General features: G+C 38.6%; 1 protein-coding gene across 6 annotated transcripts in view; it reads left to right on the top strand.

The window, feature by feature from the left end:
- Window positions 1–16,217, top strand: part of LOC134351559 (transcription factor EC-like) — a 92,090-nt gene extending 75,873 nt beyond the window's left edge. For all 6 annotated transcript variants that reach the window (XM_063057860.1, XM_063057865.1, XM_063057863.1 and 3 more), the window contains 5 exons: window positions 2,190–2,325; window positions 4,694–4,750; window positions 4,868–4,943; window positions 6,873–7,020; window positions 13,103–16,217. In XM_063057860.1, coding sequence (XP_062913930.1) covers window positions 2,190–2,325; window positions 4,694–4,750; window positions 4,868–4,943; window positions 6,873–7,020; window positions 13,103–13,474 — 789 coding nt within the window. In that variant the 3' untranslated portion in view covers window positions 13,475–16,217. The remainder of the gene's footprint in view (window positions 1–2,189; window positions 2,326–4,693; window positions 4,751–4,867; window positions 4,944–6,872; window positions 7,021–13,102) is intronic.
- The last annotated feature ends 8,953 nt before the right edge of the window (window positions 16,218–25,170 follow it).

Raw genomic sequence — 25,170 nt, forward strand, 5'->3', positions numbered from 1 at the left:
ATTTAACAGCAGATTGATATTGGCAGGACTGGAAAAGATAAATCTGGAATTCACATGTATCCTCAGTGGGGTACTTGCTTTAGGTAGTATGGTCTGACACACTTCTTCCATTACTACTTGAAAGACTCCACTTTATGCAAATCTACAAGGACTACTCTTCAAACTTACTTTGATCAAAAAACAACATTGAAGACTCTTGAGTACTGTATGAATTTAAGCTCATTATTTTTCTCTTCCTGCTTCCTACTTTGAAACCGTAAGGTAAAACTTTATTTATATCGATGCATCACAAACAGCTGGAAATTCTCACAAGCGTTTCTAAGTAAAGTGCAGATAATACATAATTTTGCCCAGGGATAAATAATTCTGAAAAAAAATTAACTCTATAGCCCTGTAGCCAATCATATATACCAGAAACCTCCCTGCTTTATTAATATCTTTTACTGATTTAATTAATTCCAGTTAGCATGCTACATTTGGTAAAAATACCAGACTACCCACATCTAATCTAGATCTATTAATCCACTCAGTGATGCCCACACAGTCAAAATGGCTGATGACAGCAGTTTAAAATAAAATTACTTATTTTATATTACTTATTCTATTTACCAACTACATACTGATACTCAATCAAGTACATGATTGTTTTACAATATAATCTGCTTAAAATTTATATTCAATGGTTATCTAGTTTAATATGAAATATTTATGATGCAACTAAATATAACTACCAGCAACTAAAACTGAACAAGATACATTCAGATAAATGATAGTGAATTTATCCAGCAGCAGAAGATAGTAGGCAATAACCTACAAGGCTTTGGGGAAGATTTACTGTTCAGACAGGAATACTTCTTTCAGGAGCATCCAGATTTACTTGGAGAGGTCCTGAGTCCAGTTTTGGTCATGGATTACTTGCTGTTTCTAACCCCATCATCTGCCCCTGCATTGTGTTGGTGGATTCCAAATGGAATTCAATGGGGCAGTGCAAAGTCACATACATGTTCCAGATTCTAGAATAGAAATTGTTCTTGGTTAAACCTGGTCCCATTGAAAAAGCAACCCCATTGAAAAGCAAGAAGAGATTAATAGGAGAATGATAAGTAAATTTGTATTAGATCAAAATCAGTTTCTAAAATATGCAATGAATTAAGTACATTTTGTGCTATTATTAGTGCTTTTAGTTATAATTTTAAAATACATTCAGTTTTAGTGACATTTGTCAGTCAGACTGTATGGGGTGTATGGAGGGAATTTGGTGCCCGTCAAAACATTCTGGGAACTTGCAGCCTGTTACTTATGCCAATATTTTCCTTCTATTGAACCATGTAGTTCTGTTTTGTCAGAGAGATGAGAGTTGGTACTAGTGATGACGTTGTATTCCAAGGTTAGGGCAATAGTGATCTTGATGTTCTTCCAAAAGATTTGCCCCAACCCACAGATGGATAACTACTTGTGTACTAATCAAGGCAAATTGAAGTAAGATCATTAAAAATTATTTCTCAAATGGATCTTCCTGTGCACCTCTAAATAAGTCTCCATTAACATTTGTTCTGAATAATAAAAGTGAATTAAGATCAGCTGCTTGAAATATGAACTTGATGTGAGTTAGGCAGTTAGCAGTTTAGCAATGAATGAAAGCACAACATGTGGTATAATAATAGGCGGGACAACTTGAATAGGGGTGTGAAGCTGAAGGTAGTAACCTGATATATTTAGAGATTCCTGTTTTCTTTTTAATTCAACACATTGTTCTGGTGTTCATTTAGCCTGCAACATGCCCCATCTTTTTTTGGATAGTTTTACTTTCTTTGATCCAATGTACTCACTGATTGATAGCTGAGAACAGTATTTGCTTTAATAATTGCATTGAGGTGTGGGGATAAAAGCATGCATTTTTAAAAATAGCTTCAACTGTGTTCTGGGGGAAAATGTGACAAAGTAATTGGAAGCTGACTCATTTTTAAAGGAGTTGGCAAACATTATCAACACAGTATGGTCGGTTATACTTACTATTTCTTAGGATTCAATGGTTCTTAATCTGAATAAAATTCCTAGTCTGCTGTTTCCCCCCACCATACTAAAACATAAATGTAAATATGTTATACACAGTTTCAAATTTCAGTCAATACCTTCTTGATACTTTATATGGTTTCCTGTTTTTTTTTCTCTCTCTCCTATTTGACCAGTTGCCATTGTCCAGCAGTATTTTAGATGTCTATGGAGGCGATCAGGGTATGAATGGAAGTAATATTGGACTCTCTGGTAGTTCCTGTTCTACTAATCTTCCAGTGAAAAGGGAAATTGCAGTTACACATACTGGAAGTAAGTATCTTATTAACCAGTATATTGTAAAACCTTAAGAGTGAAGAGGCTCCATCTAGTAAAACTCTGCAAAACTTGTATGTTAAGCTTATGCTTCAGGAAGCATACATCACGTACTTGTATCAGTAGGGACAAAAAGTTAACTACACTATTTTCAGAAGTGGTTTCTTTCTCTTGAAAATTGATGCAGACCAAATTAATTTTTACTATGATAGAAAGTATACTTCCTACTTACTAACAACAATGAATGTTGGTACTATTTCTGTTATTACTTTATGGTAGTAAATCTATTTGACAGAATGAGATCATATCTATAAAATATAATCCATTTAGTTTACATCAGTGTGCTACAATCTTGATGCATCAGATATGAAGCTTAAAGGGGATGATTCCTCATCTTGGCCTTTGAGGTAGTTATACACCATATTTGCATATGGTCTTATTTTTATACAAAAAATACACCAAAAATTCTCCAAGTTTGCTTAAGTAACAGGACTGCTGGCAGAGAGCCATCCCTTCAGTCATGTTTTGAACAAGATGGTATAACATTTTCTCCAGGACACTTTTCCTGACCCTAGTAACAATATTTAGCTACTGTTCTATGTTAATATTTTTCTCCATGTTTCCCTTTTTGATATTTTTAAACTTATTGCTTCCTTCAACTTGAATAGCAAAAGCTGTTATTGCAAAACCTGGCTCCCTAAATGATCTTCAGCAGTTTTTAGTCCTTGTAGAAATACAACTGAATATTGAACTACATTTCGGTCATTAGGGGGAGAGAAAAGCTAAACTTTAATTATTTACATTGCCCTGTATATCCCAAGCTTCTGTTGATGAACAGCCCTGAAAGTTTCTGGATACAGAATTCCTCTTCCTAAACATTTGTATTTTAAATGTATATGTTGTTGCCCATGTTGTATTTTATGTAAAATACTCTTCTAATTTCCCTCTCATCCCTCAGTCTTCAATTAATTTTGCATTTGACTGTGAATATCACAGAATGTGTACAGGTACTTGGTATCACATTACTCTGCAGAGTTTCAGGTCTTCCGTACCTAAAATGTTTAGAACTTGTATTAAGAACACATTTTTGGTGTTGGTGGAAACTGGATCATTTTGAAATGACATGACATGTGGAATATAAAAAAATTTGGTGATGGATATAGACATTAGTTCATAACTGGGGATATTCTCATCACATTTTCACCTTGTGACAGAATGCATATAACATTTTATCCTTCATTTGGAAGCCTTATTACTTTTGACTTGATGTCCTGCACATGTGTTCGTTTCTCTCTCTCTCTCTTTCCTCCTTCCCCCCGCTTGTTTCTTTATTTTGTAGACACTTCCACTGAACTTTATTTTTTCTTTCTGGCTTAAGCTACAAATATTCCAGCATACCTTTATTATCTCCTCTACACACCCTCAAGATGTGAAATTGTGCTTTCTGTTGTAGCGTTGATTAAAGCTTTTGTTTAGATCAGGGGTTCCCATGGATCCCTTCGTTATGGTATTGGTCCATGGTTGGGAACCCCAGGTTTAGATGCTTCCGAAACTGAAGACCTTTTTTGCTTGCTGTACTTCAGTCTTCCACCTGATCCTCTCATTTTGGCTGGTTTAATTTGTTTCATCTTATTTTCACTGTTCTTTTAAATCCTGTACAATATAGCTTGTCTTTTTTTTCTCTATTTCTTTGAAAATATGTGGGAACACCAGGTAATTTCTTCTTCAGAGGCATAGTTTAAAACTGGCCAATTCTTGGAAATGAAGGGCTGTTGGAATTTCATCTACTTTCCCTTTTTCTTGCATGTTTTCAGAGCACTTTAACCAGAAATAAAATTAATCAATTATAGAACAAAAATTCTATTGCATTCCATTAATTCAACATGAAAAGATGGTTTGTTTTTATGGCTACATTTAGTAACTAAGAATGGGATCTTCTGTTTAACATTTTAATTGACATCATACTGTATTAAAGCCTAATGAATTTAGGAAGCTGGGTGATTGCCTCCTCGATAATTTAAATCAATTCAGCAGTCTTTCAGATTTGGTTTATTTAGAACACTGCCTTATTATGAAAATTTACAATTATACATTTGAAGCTTTTTGTTGGTTAACTGGATTAAGAGTGGAAGTTGTGGCCACAGAATCCAAATATCTCCCTGGATAGCTTTGTAGTGTAGGACTGGGTGAGTTTTAGGAATGACTGTAATGATTAAATAAGATTACAGACAATTATTACAAAAAGAACTTGTCAAGATGGCTAATAAGGTGATGGCAGCTTAGAAAAAAAATCATGTGATGTGTTACATTTAAAATATAACTTGCAGTCACTCAAATCTAACCAAGTTCTCATTTACTGCTGCAGATGCTGAAACACATGCACTAGTTAAAGAAAGGCAAAAGAAAGATAATCACAACTTGAGTAAGTGTGGTCACTGTCACTCTACTTATATGTAAAATAAATTGGTTTTACTTGGCATCAGTGCACCTGGAAATCAATAAATGCTATTAATCAATCTATGCAACTAATTCTCAACAGTTGAACGAAGACGAAGATTCAATATCAATTATCGTATTAAAGAGCTTGGTACCTTAATTCCAAAATCAAATGATCCGTGAGTATTGATGCCTTTTACGAAAATCCTGTTTTAAATCTTAACTGCATTTATACAGAAAACTAAGTCAATGGCCTTTAAGGAAGGAGTTGGGTTAACCTTCCAGGCACAATATGTAGAGAGATTGGAAATATTAGACCACAAGACATTGGGATGAATAATTAAGGTACTATTAATTGATACCTTGGATTAAACAGGCAGAATATCCTACTATTGCTTGTGTTTCCAGGCACATTGAGGGGAAAAAAATATACCAATTGCTTGGTAACTTCATTCAATGATTTCTTCTGTGCTTCAGGTTGTGGCTTTTTAGTTTCATAGAAATTTCCTCACCTTCACTCAGTGAAAATTTCTGATTCTTGTTTTAGAAACTGCTGGTGTTGATCTGAACAAGTGCACAAAATATAGTGTAGGGAAACTATTATGCACTATTAATTTTTACATATTTAATTTCAACTAGTTGGGTTTCAAGGGATAACAATATTAAATGTAGTCTCTGTGATATACTAGAATGCTTCCCAGTATGATGATTTTTCTGTAATGGGGTAGGCGAATGAAGCTAGCATTGTGGAGCAATACAAAACAGGAAGAACTCTAGGTTAGATGGTGTCTATGGAGGGAAAGGGATAAGTGATGTTTCAGGCTGAGACTCTTCATCTGGACTGAAAGATGAAGGGGAGCAGTCAATACTGAGGAAGCATTTGATAAGGGTCTATAAAATCAAGACAGACTTAAAAGGCATACGTGGTGAGAGTCTCTTCATGTCAATGGAGGACAGTGAAATGTGAGGTAACATGGTTGCTGGATATTCAGCTGTTTTTCATTTAATAAAAACAACCAAACAAAGCGATTTTTGAAAACATTTGAAAGCTTCTCTTTAAATCGTTTTATTGTGGAGTTTTAAGGAAAGAGTGGCTGAATGGAGCTGACTAGGCTGTCCTACAAGGATGTGGTTTATGACTGAATGATTTGGTGTGAACAATAGATCTGAAACCATATTGAACAGGACTTTGACCTTCACACAGTTAATGGATACTCTTTATATTGTCTATAAATTGGGATCCACTGAAGGTGTTCCAAAAACAAAATGCTACAGATGCTTATAATTCCTTCTGCCCTTCAACTTTTCACCCTCCCTTTTGCCAATCAACTTTCCAGCTCTTAGCTCTATCCCTCCCCCTCCCACTTTCAAATCTCTTACTATCTCTTCTTTTAGTTAGTCCTGACGAAGGGTCTCGGCCCGAAACGTTGACTGTGCTTCTTCCTATAGATGCTGTCTGGCCTGCTGCGTTCCACCACCATTTTGAGTGTGTTGCTTGAATTTACAGCATCTGCAGATTTCCTCATGTTTGTGAGATGCTGGAGGTACTTTATAGTTCAAGAAGAACTTGCAGAGAAATAGGTCATACTTCTGGACAATCTCCTTTCAAGGAGAACATTAAGTTAGAGAAACCAGTTTTGACAATCAGAGAATGGGGAACTGGGAAGAGGAAATAAAGGACATAGCCTATCATCAGAATGTAGGAGAAATTGGTGGTGATGAAAAGACAAGAGAGCAATCAATGTGGATAGCAGGATTGTTATGTAAAATTTTTGAACAATGTTGCTTGGAAGGATGTAATCTAACCATGATTCCCTTTATATTTAAAAAAAAGAGCATTAAGATTGAATGATAAAACCATGTGTATTAAGACTTTTCTTGATCTTCTGTAAATGCCAGATTGTAAGAAATTGCTAAATTAGAGTATTCCATTATTTCCTCAGGCTTTAAAATTTTAACAAAGAATTCCAATAGTCTTGTATTATCTTTTATTCATTCCAAAGCAGCTGTTCAATATTTTAAAGTTTGATATTAATTTGATTACATTTTTCCTTGATAAAATTCTGCTAAGGCAGACTTTTAATAAAATATTACTTCTTCATCTGCAGTGACGTGCGCTGGAATAAAGGTACTATTTTGAAAGCAAGTGTGGAGTATATTAAGTGGCTTCAGAAGGAGCAGCACCGTGTCCGAGAATTAGAAAACAGGCAAAAGAAACTGGAGCAAGCTAACCGAAGACTGCTGCTGCGGATTCAGGTTGGCAAAGAGCCTTGAGTACTGTACATACCCAAACATTTAGACTGGATAGGAGGAACGCCAGTTGACCAAATTGTGCAGTTATAAATTCTACACTTGTAGAAGGAACTACTGGATTTTAATATTTTTATTTAATAAAATGTTATTCACAAGGTGTGTGTTGCTGGCAAATCTACCATTTACTTTTTAAAGTTGCTGGTGAATGCAGCAGGCCAGGCAGCATCTCTAGGAAGAGGTACAGTCGATGTTTCGGGCTGAGACCCTTCGTCAGGACTAACTGAAAGAAGAGCTAGTAAGAGATTTGAAAGTGGGAGGGGGAGGGGGAGATCCAAAATGATAAGAGAAGACAGGAGGGGGAGGGATGGAGCCAAGAGCTGGACAGGTGATTGGCAAAAGGGATACAAGAGGATCATCAGACAGGAGGCCTAGGGAGAAAGAAAAGGGGGAGGGGAAAAAAAAACAGAGGATGGGCAAGGGGTATAGTGAGAGGGACAGAGAGAGAAAAAGAATGTGTGAGTAATAAATAAATAATGGATGGGGTACATTGGCCTCCTGTCCGATGATCCTCTCATATCCCTTTTGCCAATCACCTATCCAGCTCTTGGCTCCATCCCTCCCCCTCCTGCCTTCTATCATTTCAGATCTCCCCCTCCCCCTCCCGCTTTCAAATCTCTTACTAGCTCTTCTTTCAGTTAGTTCTGACGAAGGGTCTCGGCCCGAAACGTCGACTGTAACTCTTCCTGGCCTGCTGCGTTCACCAGCAACTTTGATGTGTGTGGCTTGAATTTCCAGCATCTGCAGATTTCCTCGTATTTACTTTTTAAAGTTGCCTTTGGCAATCTTGAACCAAACAGTTCTGGTGAAAATCACTGGTGCTGTTGTACGTGGAGCGTATGGATTTTGGCCAATTGAAGCAATTATATCATGATTCTAAATTAAAATGGTGTGTGTGACTTGTAGATGGTCTGAAATGTTTTCTATGGTAGAGTTCACTAATTTCTGGTCAATTAGATGTTGAAAATTTTGAATTGAACTATCTCTTCCATATGGTAGACAGTGTAACATCAGTGGTGAAGAGAGTGAACTTTACTGTTGTGGATTATTTGACAATCAAATAGATTCAAAGATTCAAGATTCAAAAAACTTTATTGTCATTCTAATCATACATCAGCTCTGCAGGGCAGAATGAGACAGTGTTTCTCAGGGGCAGTGCAATCATAACATAACAAACACAACACTAAATAATAAACATAACAATAAATAGTAAAACACAACAGCCACATGTCAGTTAAATCAGTTATAAGTGTCCAGTGCAAGTTAAAAGTGTCCAAAGCAGAGTCAGGTGGAGCAGCTATTCAGCAGTCTGACTGCCTGTGGGAGGAAACTGTTTAGTAGCCTTGTGGTTTTAGTTTTGATGCTCCTGTAACGTTTGTCTGGTGGCAGAAGAACAAACAGTTCATGGAGAGGGTGTGAGGGGTCTTTAATGATGTACCGTGTCTTCTGGAGGCATCGACTCTGAAAGAGGTCTTGGACAGAAGGTAGGGAGACCCCAATAACCTTCTCTGCTCCCCTAACCACCCTCTGCAAGGCTTTTTTGTCGACAGCACTGCAGCTGGAGTACCAGGTTGTGATGCAAAAGGTCAGCACACTCTCAACCACGCCTCTGTAGAATGTAGTTAAGATGTTAGTGGGGAGTGTTGCTTGTTTAAGCTTCCTCAGAAAGTGCAATCTCTGCTGGGCCCATTTCACAATCCCAGTGGTGTTCCTGGACCAGGTGAGATTGTTGCTTTGCCCTGATTTGTGTGAAGTTTCAGAACTCTTGGTGAAGTTGTTTTAAGTGAATGGAAACTATTTAGTCAGAATTGTTAATTTGTAAGAAAAATGATTCAAGATTATTTGCCGTAGAACAAGGATAGATTTCATGGGATCCAGTGGATGCAAAATTTCTCTGAACGGTAGAGTGTGATTTTATTTGTATCTCTGGGATCACAAGGTTCATTGCTGAGACCCTTTTTGTTTGTATTATATGTGAATGGCTTGGATGTGAATGACACAGAGCTGTTTATAGTGTGGAAGGTAGTCTTGGGCTGTAGAGAGATGTGAATCTGTGGGTGGAAAAACTGGCAGGTGGCATTTAATGTGGACAAATGAAGTGATGTATTTTGGGAATATTGAGGTCCAGACATGTTGCATGAAAGGCAAGATCTTTGAATATTAAGAAAGAGGGTCTTGGGAGTACTAATTCATAGACCGTTGAAGGTGGCAACCTGGATAAAAAGACACTTTTGTATACTAGGCTTCTCTAATTGCAACATCAAATGCAAAAGGTAGGGAGGTTATCATCCAACTTTGTTTAACCTTGGCTGAAGTATTGCATGCAGTTCTGATTGGCAATGTATAAGAAGGATGTGATGCCACTGGAGAGGATGCAGGATTGATGTGAGACTAGAATTTGGAGCAAAGAACAAAAACATTCTGGAGGAGCTCAGTGGGTTGAGCATCTATGGGGAGGGTGGGGGGTAGGGGGTGGAATTGTCAGTTCAGGCTAAGATCCTGCATCAAGAATCTGGAGATGGAAGATGGTATAAAGAAGGCAGGGGCAGGAAGGGGTGAGACAGAATCCAGAAGGTGATAGATGGACTGAAAAGGAGTGAAGGACAGCACCAGCAATATGGTTCCAATTCTCGCTGCTGATAATAAGGAGTCTGTATGCTTTCCCTGTGTCTGCGTAGGTTTCCTCCGGGTGTTTGGGTTTCCTCTCGCATTGCAAAGATGTATGGGTTAGGGTTTGTAAATGTTGGGGCCGGAAGCATGGTGACACTTGTGGGCTGCTCCCAGAGAGTGTTGGTCACTGACACAAATGGCACATTTCACTGTATTGTTATATAAATGTGACAAATAAAGCTAATCCTTATTCTACAAATATCAGAAGATGGGTATTCTGTTAGCTTCTATATATTCAACTATAGTATTTAGCTAGTGAACTTTTGAGGTTGCTTCTCCAGTGATATAGCATTTCTGTGTCTGGTTCATAAATGTTTTGAAGCCCCACTCTCCTGTCCTCAGTCTTTACCCATTTTATTTAGAGATGCACTGGAATAGGCCCTTCTGGCACTTTGAGGCCTCACCTAGCACAGGACAATTTACAAAGACCAATTAATCCACCTGGTAGATCTTTAGATTATGGGAGGGAACCAGAGGAGAAAACTGGAGAGAACCCATGCACTCCAGGGGGAGGGTGTACAGAGACTCCTTACAGAGGACACTGGGATTGAACTCTGATGCCCCAAGCGCAACAATATTGAGCTAACCACTGTTACTGTGGTGCCCTAGTTCCTTTTTAACTACCAGGACAGAATACTGTGTCTCCATCTCCACTACTGACCCCTGGCAGTGCATTCCAGATTCTAACTATTTACTGTTTACATCATGTTACATATTTCGGGTTCCTTTTGCTGATTGCTTTCTTTGTTTCTCTTGACTGGTTATCAAAGAGGAAGTTTTTTTTTCTAAATACTGCTTGTGCATTTTGTTAGCTCATTCTGTTCCCCACATACAGCAGCCACCTCCCTTTCATCAACAATCTCTCTTCTATGAAGAACTAACCCAGTTTCTACACTAAGTCCATCCTTTCTTGAATTATTCTAAGTAATCCTTTCCAGACACAAGTCTTTCACATCTTTCCTGAAGTCTAGTGTCCAGAAATAAAGACAGTATTTCAGTTCTGAGCCTCAATTTATAAAACTGATTTTATTAAGCTACTTGCTCATCTATCCTGCCACTTTCAATAATTCATTGCACCAATAATCCCACATCTGTCTTGTGGTCGTTTGGAATTGTGGCTTTTAGTTCATCTTGTCCTTCTTCATCACAAGATGTTGCACTGCATTGAATTCCATCACCGTCCTGTATCTCTTTGAAGTCTTTCGATATTATCATTTGTTTATTTTGCTTCCCCACTATGTAATTTGGAAATTGTGTACTGAAGTTCAAGTTATTAAAATGAGGTCCCACTAGCAATGTTTGGAATACACAGTCCATATTGGTTATCTTTTATTCAGAACTGGGAATAATAAGAAACCAAAAACACAAGAAAATTTACAGATGCTGAAAATGCTGGAGAAACTTGATAGGTCAAGCAGCAACTATGGAAATTAATAGCAGTCCATGTTTCAGGACTAAGAAGGAAGGGTGAAGATTCCTGAGTAAAATGGTGGGGGAGGAGAGAGACTAGCTGGAAGGTGATAGGTGAAGCCAGGTGGGTGGGAAAGGTCAAAGGCAAGAGAAGAAGGAATTAGAGGGAGTTAGATATGGCCCTTGTGGCTACGGGGGTCAGGGGGTATGGAGGGAATGCTGGGGCGGGGTTCTGAGTTGGATGATCAGCCATGATCATAATAAATGGTGGTGCAGGCTCGAAGGGCCGAATGGCCTACTCCTGCACCTATTTTCTATGTTTCTATGAATCTGATAGAGGAGAATGGACTAGAGGAGGAAGGGGTGGGGGGGGGCACCCAGGGAGAAGTGACGAGCAGGTGAGAAGTATTAAAAGGTCAGAGTGGGGAATAGAGGAGGGGTTGAATTTGTATCAAGTTGCATCAAAAGGCTGGATGAAGAGAACCAAATTTGATGGGTAGGAGAATCTGACAGACATCAGGATGATTGAAATTGGATGTTGAAGGCTCCTGTTTCAAGAAGATCTGAATAGGTGATGTCAACTGATCTTGAAATAGCAGAATGGAGGGGAGAACTGGAAGTGAGATGGGCTTGAATGGCTGAGTTGGCTGTATTTTCCTGATTGTCTTGAAATTACAGCAGTCACATTCGTCCTGCTAGTTGCAGAATCTGCACTCTTCAATCACGGCTAAATGTAAAATTAACCCGAGGGAGCTCTACAGAGTTTAACACAGCCTGGAAGAGTTGGATTTATATTTTAAAAATATTTTGTATAGGTTACAAATTGGATGCTTACTTGCTGTTTTCTCAAGTACAGCAACTTGAAAGCTGGGGGAAATCTTTTCAATAGGATCATTTTTTTTCAGTATTCCTGATATGGGGGAGCTTTTAGAAGCCTCGCCCTTATTTTCCCACAAATTTGACCCTCTCTTAATTAGATTTGTGATGTGGAATTATTGGAATTGTGATTTTTATCATGAGTAAGTAAGTGTTAAATTCTGGCCTATACCGCACTTGAACTTAGTTGCTCCACCATCCAGCAGTAATGATTTGACTGTCAACCTCCAAGCCCCCTTTTTCTAAACATTGTTGACTCTTTCCTTCTAAAGGATACTCACTAAAACCCAGAATAACACATAAAATACTGGAGGAACTCGGCAGTGGAGGCTGCATCTATGGAAGGCAATAAACAGTCGACATTTTGGGTCGACAACATTCATCACGCCTAAAACCTACCACCTTTGAGTCAACTTTTAGACATCAGACCCTGATGTGTTTAAAAGTATTTTTGAATTGATCTTATTCCATCTTGAAGCAAGAAGACTGCAGACGATGGAAATCTGAAACAAAAACACTAATCTAGAAATACTCAGTTCGGGTAACATCTGTGGTGGTGTGGGGGAAAGAGTCGATGTTTCAGGTTGGCCCTTGTGTTAGAACTGTAAAGTTCCTGACAAAATGTTAACCATCTTCTCTCCATAGATACTGACTGATCTGAGCAATTCCAGCACTCTGGTGCTATGGTTTCCTCCATGTCCCAAAAACATATTGGTTGGCGTCTTACTTAGTCACTGTACAATGCTGTGAGTGGTAGAATCTGAGGAGACATGGTTGCTTTAGTTTTCCACTGCCATCCTGAAGTTACAATTGGTTAAGTAAAAGGTACGAGTCCAAAAGTTCAGCTCGTATTTTGGAGTGGAGGGAGTTGCAATTTGTTTTCCCCACTGCTCCAAAACATTGCTGAATGATAACCTGTTATATTGTAGTTTAAACCATATTATCCATGTGGTCAGATACCATGGGAAGCCTCCATACATTAATCATGCTGAATTACATTCCTTTGTTTAAAGATGAGTTGTGGCATTCTTTTGCAAATTTGATTCAACTGAATTTCTCTTTAAAATTTCAGGAGCTTGAAATGCAAGCTAGAGCTCATGGTCTGCCCACCATGTCATCGGGCCTTAGTCCAATGGAGTTGGCTGCCCATCTCATCAAGCACGAGTCGTGCCAGGAGGATAGTGGCCCTGATTATCTACAGCAACCAACTTTGCCTCAAATGTTGAGTGAACTCAATGAAGGGTCCTATAGCTATTTGGACCCTTTGTCACATTTCACAGACTTGTCCTTCAGTGCTGCTTTAAAACAGGAGAACAAGCTTGATGAAGTTCTAATGGACAACCCCATCTCAGAGGGCGCAAATCCTTTGTCCGCGACATCACCTGGTGCATCGAAAGGAAGCAGTAGGAGAAGCAGCTTCAGCTCGGATGATGATAAATTGTGATCAATATAGTGATTCACTAAGGGACTCTGATCATTTCATTTATCAAGAAAATTATTAAAACACAGATGATTTGCTTAACTACTGATTCTCTGTGAGCCATTTGCACATTGGTATTTCAAATCTTCACTCTAAGGGTTAGAATCCCTTTCCTCGTAATGTTTGTTTCATTCTGGTGCTGCTAATACTAATCCTTCATGAGGAAAATAAAAGTTCCCAATGACCAAGTAGAAACTGCATTTTCAGAATCAATAAGAAATTGCCAATTGCACAATTAACAAGGAACATAAATGTTCAAAACTCTTCCTTCCTTTATTTTCAAATGGCCTGTTAAATCATGTTTTTCTGTTCCACTGAGCAGGAGAATTTTATTTTCTGGGTTATTTAAAAAAAAACTTTTGTATAAGAGCAATGATTAGTCAAATATTTTTTGAGGCAGCAGAAGTGTCTGTCAACACCAAGTCTGAAAAGTGCACATTAAACTATATCATATACTGTGGTTGTCTTCCTGACCCATCAGGATCGTTGTGGATGCAAAGTGATTTCATGAAGGATCTGATGGAAATGTATTTTGCCTAATACAAAAAAAATGTTTAATGTGTGTTCTTTTTAAAAAAAAAAATTGAAGTCACAATTTTTTTTTGTCCTAATTTTGGTCAAGCTGCAATCTTTTGCTCTGCGGGAAAGATTTTTGGTTTGGTTATTTCTTGCTTAATGGGGGTGTGGTTCATTGCTTCCTATTTTTGTTATTTAAAAATAGCAATTGAGCAAAAGGGATATATCTTTCCTTTTTTTTTTGAAAATAACTCAGTTGACATTTCTATGGTAATTAATCCACAGGCATGGGAAAATTTTATTGCACACTTGCCCATGTTTGGAGTATATCCAGTGTCTACATAAATTTATTAGAATTACAATGCATTAATCTAGTGCAAAAGGTAGAAAATAATTTAGCTTTTAAGTTGTTGGAGGTGGCAGAAGATGAGGAAAAAATAGTTCTTTGTTTATAGAAGTTTACCCAACTGTGTTACTTCTACACTCTTCTGTTCCAATAATGATTAGATTCTAGAGGTTAAATTTTAAATTTTGGAGTTAACCTATCTTTTCAATAATTTCACTGTTCCTGTAAAGCATTTTCTTTACACAATAAAAACAAATGGTGAACTTCTGAACTTAATAAACCATAAGTTTTGTTGCAGTTAGAAAATGGGGGTAAAACAATAACTCATCAACTGTTTCTCAACTAACTGAACAGCTTGCAACTAACTGCCTCTTCAGTTGAGTAAAATATTGAATTTAAAGAATCCCTAGAAACAAGGAACTGAGAACTAAAGGAGTCTGAGGTGCAGTGAGGTCAGAGAGAGACAATTTCTAAGAAGAGTTTTAAGAAGAAACAAATGAACAGAGAAGCAAGGCAAGTTGGGGAATTTCAAAGCTGAAGTCCAAATTGCCAATGGATGCGTTTATATATTTAAAAAAAAAACAGGAAAAGCCAGATTTGGAGAAATGCAAATTTCAAGCTATGTTTTGAGATTGGAGGAAACTATGAATCTAAGGTGGAGTAAGATTTTTCTTTAAGGGACTTGAAGATGAGAAAGGGTCTTTAATAATCTAGTGACTTGGAGACAAGTTGGGTTGGCTAAAATAGAACAGGGGTGGTGGGTAAGATGAAGATTGGAAATATAAGCAGAAAAGAGTCAATAAAGCATTAATTTAACTGCTTCTTAAAAACCTTGTTCCTGTGCGTGTATCTACGAGAATACTTTGAACAGGAATTTGAAACTTCTCTAAGTAGATATAATGGTATCCTGTGTGGGTTAAACGGGGTCCATATGACATCCTTTTTGATTGCTTATTTTTGCTTCCCATTAACAGAAGATGTATGCACGAGTACATCATATGCCCCTTTGTACCTTACGATCTCACAAACCCTGCTTTTAATTTTGTTCTCATCACTTTTCTCATCCCATTCCTATCCCTTAGTATCATAAAATATCCATTATTTTTGCTTTTGAATGCACTCAACATTTATGAAATCTAGAGGTTAAAAACAATTAAAGATTTGCAATAATACAAATAAAAGCTTTCCTGCTTTTGTGGTCCAAACCGGATGATCACTTATTCGGATTCAAAGCTTGCTCTTGAACTCTGCTCCCCTTATTTAGGAAGGCTGTCCACAAAAAAATCCGCAATTTTTGAAATTAAAATTAACTAGTTTGGACTGTGAAGGAATAATTTTCTCATTTACTGTACAACAGAATGAGACAACTGATTTTCATATTATAGCCAGTCTTGTAACATGTTGCTTTGTACATCTTTCTAATGAAATTTAATTTTCAATTGGAGAATATTTTTTCACCTTTATCCTGTTCTGTATAAATGAGTTTACAATTGTTAGAATGCAGAGATGGGTTTTGAAAATGAAGGAAGAGTTGAAGATTTTTGTCAGGTTTTTTTTATTGAGTAGGGCAAGCATCTTGAGCAAGGCTTTTGTCTTAAGTATTGACAATCATTTGTATTTTTGGCTGATAAGCCTGTATTCAAGGCTACAAACTATTTACAGAAACGTACTGTCATTGTATTACAACGTGTATGAAATAACCCTTTGTAAGATTTGTACATTCATCTTTTGTGGACAGATTTTGGTACTGAATTTTTGTGGAAAAAAAATATGTACAGAGTGTTTGTTTCTGTCACCAGTGCCTCTGAAATATTCCTGAAGGTAGTAAATTCTTCAAAAATAACACTTGAAACTTGTGATCATTTTTTTCCCTTGGAATATCCAGATGACTATCATATGATTCTTCCTAAAATAGAAATGTCAATATTTGTATATCCATTCGACTTGTTCTTGCTGCATAACAGCACTACAAACCCATGCTAAAGATGAGGACAATTTTTTTTGGCTTCCTGAGAAAATTTTTCTTTAAAAAAATCCTATGTATAACTTGTTCCCTTTTCAAAGATTCTTTATTGATTTTTTTTATTAACTTTGTTCCACAAAGGCTGTAGGCTTGTCTAATGCTAGGAAGTTAATCAATGAACTGTTCCTTGATCATGTTGCGAAATTTTTGATCTCTGTTCTGTATATGAGCATAGATAAAACAGACAGACTATTTCTCTGAGTTAGGTGGCCTTTTGTAGAGGTGTAAGTTAGAAATACTTTTTGAAGTGTTTTTTTTTGGAATTTGAGTAAGATGTGTATTTGATGTGAGATACTTTATCATGATTTAAATGTGACTGCAAGAGAGAGAAAGTAAGACAAATGAAAAAATCTGCTGATGCTGCAAATCCAAGCAACACACAGAAAATGCATTTTTGTGTGTGTTGCGGGGAAAGTAAGACGTGCAGTACCAATGGCATGGGTAAGAAGAATGACAAGGTTCTGCAAGATGAGTTCAGGGAGTTAGGTGTTAAGTTAAGGGACAGGACCTCTTGTGCCACATGCTAATGAGGCTGGAAAGGGAAAGATCATACAGGTTATGGAGATGATGCAGGAAGCAGGGCTTTAGATCTTTGTATCATTGTATCATTGGGTTCTCTTCCAGGGAAGGTGGAACCTGTAAAGAAGGGATGGTTTGCACCTGAACTGGATGTGGACTAATATCCTGCAGGAAGGTTTTCTAGCACTGCACGGGGTGGGGGTGGGGTGGATTTTGGGGTTTTAAACTACATTTTCAGGAGGATGGGAACCAGAATGCCAGAACAGATAGTGGAGTGGTTGCGGGTAAGGATGTTGTCGGAAGTTGGGAGTTGAAAGGTTGAGCGCGATGAAACTAATGTTCTGAGTTGTGTATATTTCAATCCAAGGTGTATTGGAGAAAAAACAGATAAGCTTGGGGCATGGATCAGGGAGTGAAATTATCACATTGTAGACATTAGTGAGACTTAGCTGCAGAAGGGGCAGGACTGGCAGCTTAATGATCTGGGGTTCTATTGTTTTAAATGTGATGGGGAGGGATAGCATTACTAGTAAGGGAAAATGTCATGGCAATGGTCAGATAGGACAGTCTGCAGAATTTGTCTAACGAGGCTTTATGGTTATAACTGAGGAATAAGAAAGAAGTGACCACATTAAAAGGATTATATTATAAACCACCTAACTGTCCATAGGATTTGAAGGAGCAACTTTGTAGAGAGATCAGATTGTTGCAAGAAACATAAGATTGTGAAGGTAGGTAAATTCAGCTTAACATATTGACTGGGACTTCCATAGAGTGAAAGTGCTGGATGGGATAGTGTTTGCCAAATGTGTTCAGGCAAGTTTCCTTAATCAGTACATTGGGGTACCAACTAGTGAGAGTGTGGTACTGGATTGCCTATTACAGATTGAGACAGGGCAGATTATAGAAATTTGTATAGGGGAACACTTTACATCTAGTGATCATAATACCATTAGCTTCAAGATAATTATGGAAATGGATAGGTCCAGTCTTCAGGTTGATATTCTAAATTAGAGAAAGGCCTATTTTGATGGGATCAGAAAGGACCTGGCAAGTGTGGATTGGGACAAGTTATTTTCTGACAAGGGGTGACTGGTAAGTGGGAGACCCTCAGAATTGAAATTCTGAAAGTACAGATTTTGTTTGTTCCTGTTAGAATAAAAGGCAAGGATAACATGTTTAGGGGACCTTGGTTTTCAAGAAATAGAGGTCCTGATTAAGAACAAGGAATCGCATAGGCAGGAAGGAGCAAATGCAGTATTTGAGTAGTATAAGAAATATTACAATACCTACGGAAATTGAGAGGGCTAAAAGAAGGCATGGTGTTGCTCTAGCAGACAAGGTGAATGTGAATCCCAGGGGGTTCTACAGATATATGAAGAGCAAAAGGATTGCAAAGGAAAAAATTGATCCTCTAGCAGATCAGATTGGCTGTCTATGCAATAGAGAGGGGAGAGACCTTAAATGGATTTCATTGCATCTGTATTTATTTGGGAGATTGACACGGTCTATAGAAGCTAGGCAAAGCAGCACTGAGGTCATGGACTGCATACAGAATAGGATGAATAAATCCCCAGGGCCTGACTAGTTGCTCCTTTAGACCTTGTGGGAGGCTAGTGCAAGGGCCCCGGCAGAGATATTTAAAACACCCTTAGCTACTTGTGAGGTGCCGGAGGATTGGAGGATAGTTAATATCGTATCAATGTTTAGGAAAAGCTCTATGAGTAAGCCAGGAACTTATAGGCTGGTGAGCCTGACATCAATGGTGGGAAAGTTATTGGAAGGTATTCTAAGGGGCTGGATATATAATTATTTGGGTAGACAGGAACTGATTAGGGATTGTCAACATGGTTTTGTGTGTGGTAAATTGTGGACTTTAGTAAGGTCTTTGACAATTCCTGCATAGGATATTGGTCAAGAAAGTTCAGTTTCTTGACATTCAGGATGAGTTAATATGGGTTAGACATTGGTTTCATAGGAGAAGCTAGGTAGTTGCTTCCCTGTTTGGAGGCCTGTGACTACTGGTATGCCACAGGGATTGGTGTTGGATCCATTGTTGTTTGTCATCAATGTTAATGATCTGGGTGATAATATAGTAAAATGGATCAGCAAATTTGCAGATGACACCAAGATTGTGTGTGTGTAGTGGACAGCAAGGAAGACTGCCAAAGCTGGCAGCAGGATCTGGACCAGCGGCAAAATGGCTGATGGTGTGAGCTGTTGCACTTTGGGAGGCCAAATGGAGTAATCAATGTATTGAGTACAGGAGTTGGGATGTTATGATGAAGTTGTATAAAATGTTGTTGAGTACTAATTTTGGAATATTCGATGCAATTATGGTCACCAACCTACAGGAAGGATGTCAATAAGGTTGAAAGAATGCAGAGAAAATGTACAAGGATGTAGCTAAGACTAGAGGATCTGAGTTATAGGGAAAGGTTAAATAGGTAGCACTTTATTCCCTAGAGCATAGAAGAATGCAGGGAGAATTGATAGAGGTATACAAAATTATAATGGGGATTGATAGGGTAAATGTAAGTAGGCTTTTTATACTGAAGTTGGGTGAGACTAAAACTAGGGGTTATGGATTAGCTGAAAGGTGAAATGTTTAAGGGGAACATGAGAGGGAACTTCTTCATCCAGAGAGTGGTGAGAATATGATTAAGCTGCCAGTGGAAGTGGAGAACGCAGGTTCAATTTCAACATTTAAGGGAAATTTGGATAGGTACATAGCTGGTAAGGGTATGGAGGGCTACAGTCTGGGTGCAGGTTGATAGGTCTAGGCAGGTTAATAGTTTGGCACAGGCGCCATGGGCCAAAGAGCCTGTTTCTATACTCTGGTGTTCCATCACTCTAAGTAAGAAATAACATCACCTATACTCTTGAATGTATGAGGACTGCTGATGTTACACTGGAATCAGAATTAGGTTTAGTATCACTGGCATACGTTGTGAAATTTGTTAACTTTGCGGCAGCAGTCCAATGCAATGCATTGATAATACAGAAAAATAAAACTGAATTACAGTGAATATATAGATATATATTGAATAAAAAGGTTCAAAGGTTCATTTATTATTGAAGTATGTACACAACTCTGAAATTCTTCTTCTCCAGATAGCCACAAAACCAAGTAAAAAAAGAATAGCAGCACAATCATCAACCCCCAAATCCCTCCTTCCCAAACAAAAACAGAACAGGCACCTAAATCCCCCTCCCCTGCACACAAAAAACAAGAAAGATTAGGCAAAACACACAGAATATTAAAAAAAACTATAATACCAAAAAAAAAGTCTAGACTCCAAGTCCACATCCAAAATGCAGAAAATCTGGGTAACAGTCAACAGGCACAGCAGCAGTCACTTGTCTAGCAGCGAACGATCCTACATGCAATTAAAAGGCAGTCTTTCTTCTCTGGTAGCAGAATGATAGCCCAGCAATTAATGAGCAGCCTTCCCTCACTGGCAGCAGAGCAATCTCACCAACAATCAAAAGGTAGTCTCCCTTCTCTGGCAGTAAAGCCATCCCCAAGTGATAAAAAGGGAGGCAGCCAGTTCTCAAGCCTTCTTTACCACAGACTCAACATGTAAATTAACCTTCTGGCCGTCTCACACAAAAAATCCTAAGTCCCTTTGCGCTTCTAATGTTTGAACCTTTTCTCCATTTAGATAATAGCCTGCACTTCTGTTGCCTTACCAAAATGCATTACCATACATTTTTCAACACTGTATTCCATCTGTCACTTTTTTGTCCATTCTTCCAATTTGTCTAAGTCCTTCTGCAATCGCATTGCTTCCTCGGCACTACCTACCCCTTCACCTATCTTCGTATCATCCACAAACTTTGCCACAAAGCCATCAGTTCCGTTATCTAAATCATTCACAAACATTGTGAAAAGTAGCAGTCCCAGTACTGACCCCTGAGGAACACCAGTAGTCACTGGCAGCCAGTCAGAAAAGGCCCCCTTTATTCCTACTTGCTGCCTCCTGTCTGTCAGCCATTCTTCTATCCATGCCAGTATCTTTCCTGTAATGCCAAGGGATTTATCTTTTCAAAAACCTCATTTGTGGGACCTTATCAAATGCCTTTTGAAAATCCAAGTAAATGACATCCACTGCCTCTCCTTTGTACACACTGTTTGTTACTTCCTCAAAGAGCTCGAACAGATTTGCCAAGCAGGATTTCCCTTTACAGAAAAAATGCTGACTTAGACTATTTTTTATCATTGGTCTCCGTACCCCGAAACCTCATCCTTTATAATCGATTCAAGTTTTCCCAACCACTGATGTTAGGCTAACTGGCCTATAATTTCTTTTCTTTTGCCTTCCCCCCTTCTTACAGAGTGGAGTCACATCTGCAATTTTCCAGTCCTCCGGAACCAAACCAGAATCAAGTGATTTTTGGAAGATATTATGCATCTGCTATCTCTTCAGCCACCCCTTTCAGAACTCCGGGATGTAGTCTATCTGGTCTAATTGACTTATCCACCTTAAGACCTTTCAGTTTGCCTAGCTCTTTTTCCTTTGTAATAGGAATGACACTCACGGACCTCTGGCACAGTACGAGCATCTTCCACAGTGAAGGCTAATGCAAAGTGCTTAATAAGTTTATCTGCCATTTCTTTGGTCCCCATTACTACCTCACTAACATCATTTTCCAGTCGTTGAATATCAACTCTCACCTCCCCTTTACTCTTTATATAACTGATAAAACTTCATATCCCGCTTTAAATTATTGGCTAGTTTGCCCTCATATTTTCCTTCTTATGGCTTATTTAGTTGCCTTTTGTTGGATTTTAAAAACTTCCCAAACATCCAACTTCTCGCTCACTTCTGTGACCTTATATGCCCTTTCCTTGGCTTTTATGCAGTTCTTAACTTCCCTTGTCAAGGCTGCCTACTCATGCTATTTGAGAACTACTGTGGGACATATCTGTCTTGCACCTTGTGATCTATTCCCAGAAACGTCAGCCACCTCTCCCCTGCCTTCATCCCTGCCTGTGTCACTGTCCATTCTACCTGGGCAAGCTTCCTCTCTCATGCCTCTCTGATTCACTTTATTCCATTGCAATACTGAAACCTCTGACTTGTGCTTCTCCATCTCAAATTACAATATGAATTTAATTATGTTATGATTACTGTCTCCTCCAGGTTCCTTTGCCTTAAGCTCCCTAATAAACTCTGGGTTTTACACAACACACCATCTAAGATAGTCTTTCCCTGAGAAGGCTCAAGCACAAGCTGCTCTAAAAACCCATCTCATAGCCATTCAACAAATTCCCTCTCTTGTGATTCGATACCAACCTAGTTTTCCCAGTCCCCTTGCATATTGAAATCTCCCATTATGATTGTGATATTACTCTTATTACATGCCCTTTCTAGCTCCCTTTGCAGTCTCAACCCCACACTTTGGCTACTATTCGGAGGCTTATATATGATTCCCGTAATGGTTTTTTGACCCCTGCAGTTTCTTTACTCCACCCACATAAATTCATCGTTCTCTGACCTTATGTCACCACTTTCTAAAGATGTAATTCCATCTCTTACCAGCACAGCCACCCCACTGCCTATGCCTTCCTGCCCGTCCTTTTGATACAAAGTATATCCTCTGATATAAAGCACCCAGCTAGGACCTTCCTTCAGCCACAACATATTGATACCCACAACGTCATACCAATCAATCACTAATTGTGCCACAAGTTCATCCACCTTATTCTGAATACTATGTTAATTTAAATACAGCACTTTCAGTTCTGCATTCTTTGTCCTTTTGAATTTTGCCTCCGTGATACAATTTAACGCTTTGTTCTGGCTGCATTTGCACCCAATCACTGGTTTGTCCTTCCTTACACTGATATTTACACCTATTGTCCACTTGTGAACCTGCTGGCTCATCCTCAGCACACCCAAAGCATTGGAAAGGAAAGGAAATCAGCAAAATGAAATCAATTACCTAACTTTTGAGTGAGGTTCAAAGAGTTCAAGTAGGTGAGAACTGTGCTGGGAGGAATGAATGATGTTGATGGGATTAATTCTTACCATGGACGCTATCTGTACTATAAGTGGACCAACCAGTGACGGATACCACTTAGAATGTGCTTTAAAAGTTGTATAATATCAGCCTAAGATATCAGTTTGTTGATTATTGAAGTGTGCAGGGAGAAAGTTAAACTACAAATTGAGGAAAATATTGCAAATAGTTATCTAGCTCTGAATGAAAGGAATTTCGAATTTAATACTGAACAAAAATTTTCTGGAAATATTTCTGAACAATTTTGAGGATCCAGGACATGGAAGGCACACATAACTTTGAACTACAAGTAAATCATCAGACCAGTAGGTGGCCACAGGCCATTCATCAACGGTGAGTTAGCTGTTTAATGCAATTGGGCAAGGTAAGGAATGCAGACAGAGATCAGGAATCAGAAGGTAATGACATTAAATCCATTAAAATTGTCAACACTGCTGGTCTCTCAGCGGCCCTGAAATCCAAGCAAGCAGGCAGCCTGAGGTTGTCAAGTACGTGGTGACTTGGTATGGGAATAGTTGGTAATTGGAGCTAACTTCCTTCAGAGTGAAATTGGTATAATTAGAACAGTTACTCAAAATTAGTCTCACCTGAATGAGTTCAATGATTTGATGGCAACTGTTCTATGGGTCAAATTTAACCGCACCTTCCTAAGCTGAAAGACTTCAAAACTAAAATGAAACATGTTTAGACATGTATTTTTTACATAACTAAACATTATGAATTATACCATTGTTCTGTTACTCAGCCTACCATGAAGTAAAGCAACTAATAATTCATGTAAAGCAGGGGTTCCCAACCTGGAGTCCACAGAACCATTGATTAATAGTAAGGGCCCATGGCATAAAAAGAGTAGGGAACCCCTGATGCAAAGTATTTATTCTCATTTGTAGATGAAGTGCTTTGTGGGTCCAGGCAACATAGGATGGGATTGTTCCAGTCAGACTTGTGCTATTGGACATGTAGATGACAGCTGTGAGTCAACAGCAAAATATTCTTTATTTGTACTAATTTGCAATATTGAACCTAGTGAGATTTACTGCAAAATCCAATTAATATTGGTGGCTGAATGTTTAGAGTTTACCTGTATGAGCATCTGTGCAGCTGTTTTAATAATTATCAGTGAAAATACCAACAGGACACACTTTGAAGCCATAGATGATGTTGTTCCAATAACTTTTCAAAACTTGCAATCAGTTCTTAAAGGTATACTCAATCATGCTATAAAACTCTCCCAAATGAACTTCCTGCTGGCACTTAACCCTGCAAGTGGGACAATAGTTGCAGCTGCCTCTACTCCTCCTTCCTCACCAGCATTCAGGGCTCAGAAAAGTCCTTCAAGGTGCTTCTGCTGTGGCCTCCTCTATATTACTAAGGCCTGTCGTAGATCGGGGGTGGGGGGCACTTCATCGAGCACCTTTGCTCTGTCTGTCACAAAAAGTAGGATTTCCTGATGGCCACCAAATTCAACTCAACTTTGCATTCCCATACGCCAGTCCTTACCCTCCACTACTGCCTCAGTAAGGCTACACTCAGGTTGGAGGAGCAACACCTCATATTCCCCCTGGATTGCCTCCAAAACTAATGGCATGAACATCAAATTCACCCTCTTCTCACTTCTTTCTTTTTCCATTCTCTTTCTGGTTCATCTCTTACTCCTTCTCTCCTTCTTGCCCATTCATCACCTCCCACTGGCACCCGTCCTATTACTCTTTCTTCCATAGACCTCTGTCCTGTCCTCTTCTATCAGAATGCTTATTCTTCAGCCTTTTACCTCTTCCACCTATCCTTCCCCCACCTACCCCAGATTCTTTACTGCCTTCCGCCATTACAGACACTTACGCCACATGCTACATCCGTAAAGCAAACAGCATTATAAAGAACTCCACACACCCCTCATACAAACTCTTCTCCCTCCTGCCATCTGGGAAAAGGCACCGAAGTATTCGGGCTCTCACGACCAGACTATGTAACAATTTCTTCCCCCAAGCCATCAGACTCCTCAATACCCAAAGCCTGGACTGACACCAACCTACTGCCCTCTACTGTTCATATTCTCTTGTTTATTATTTATTGTAATGCCTGCACTGTTTTGTGCACTTTATGTAGTCCTGGGTAGGTCTGTAGCCTAGTGTAGTTTTCTGTTGTTTTACGTAGTTCAGTGTAGTTTTTGTATTGTTCATGTAGCACCATGGTCCTGAAAAATGTTGTCTCATTTTTACCGTGTACTGT

The sequence above is a fragment of the Mobula hypostoma genome, chromosome 9 (assembly GCF_963921235.1).
Source record: "Mobula hypostoma chromosome 9, sMobHyp1.1, whole genome shotgun sequence".
In the NCBI taxonomy this organism is placed as follows: Eukaryota; Metazoa; Chordata; class Chondrichthyes; order Myliobatiformes; family Myliobatidae; genus Mobula; species Mobula hypostoma.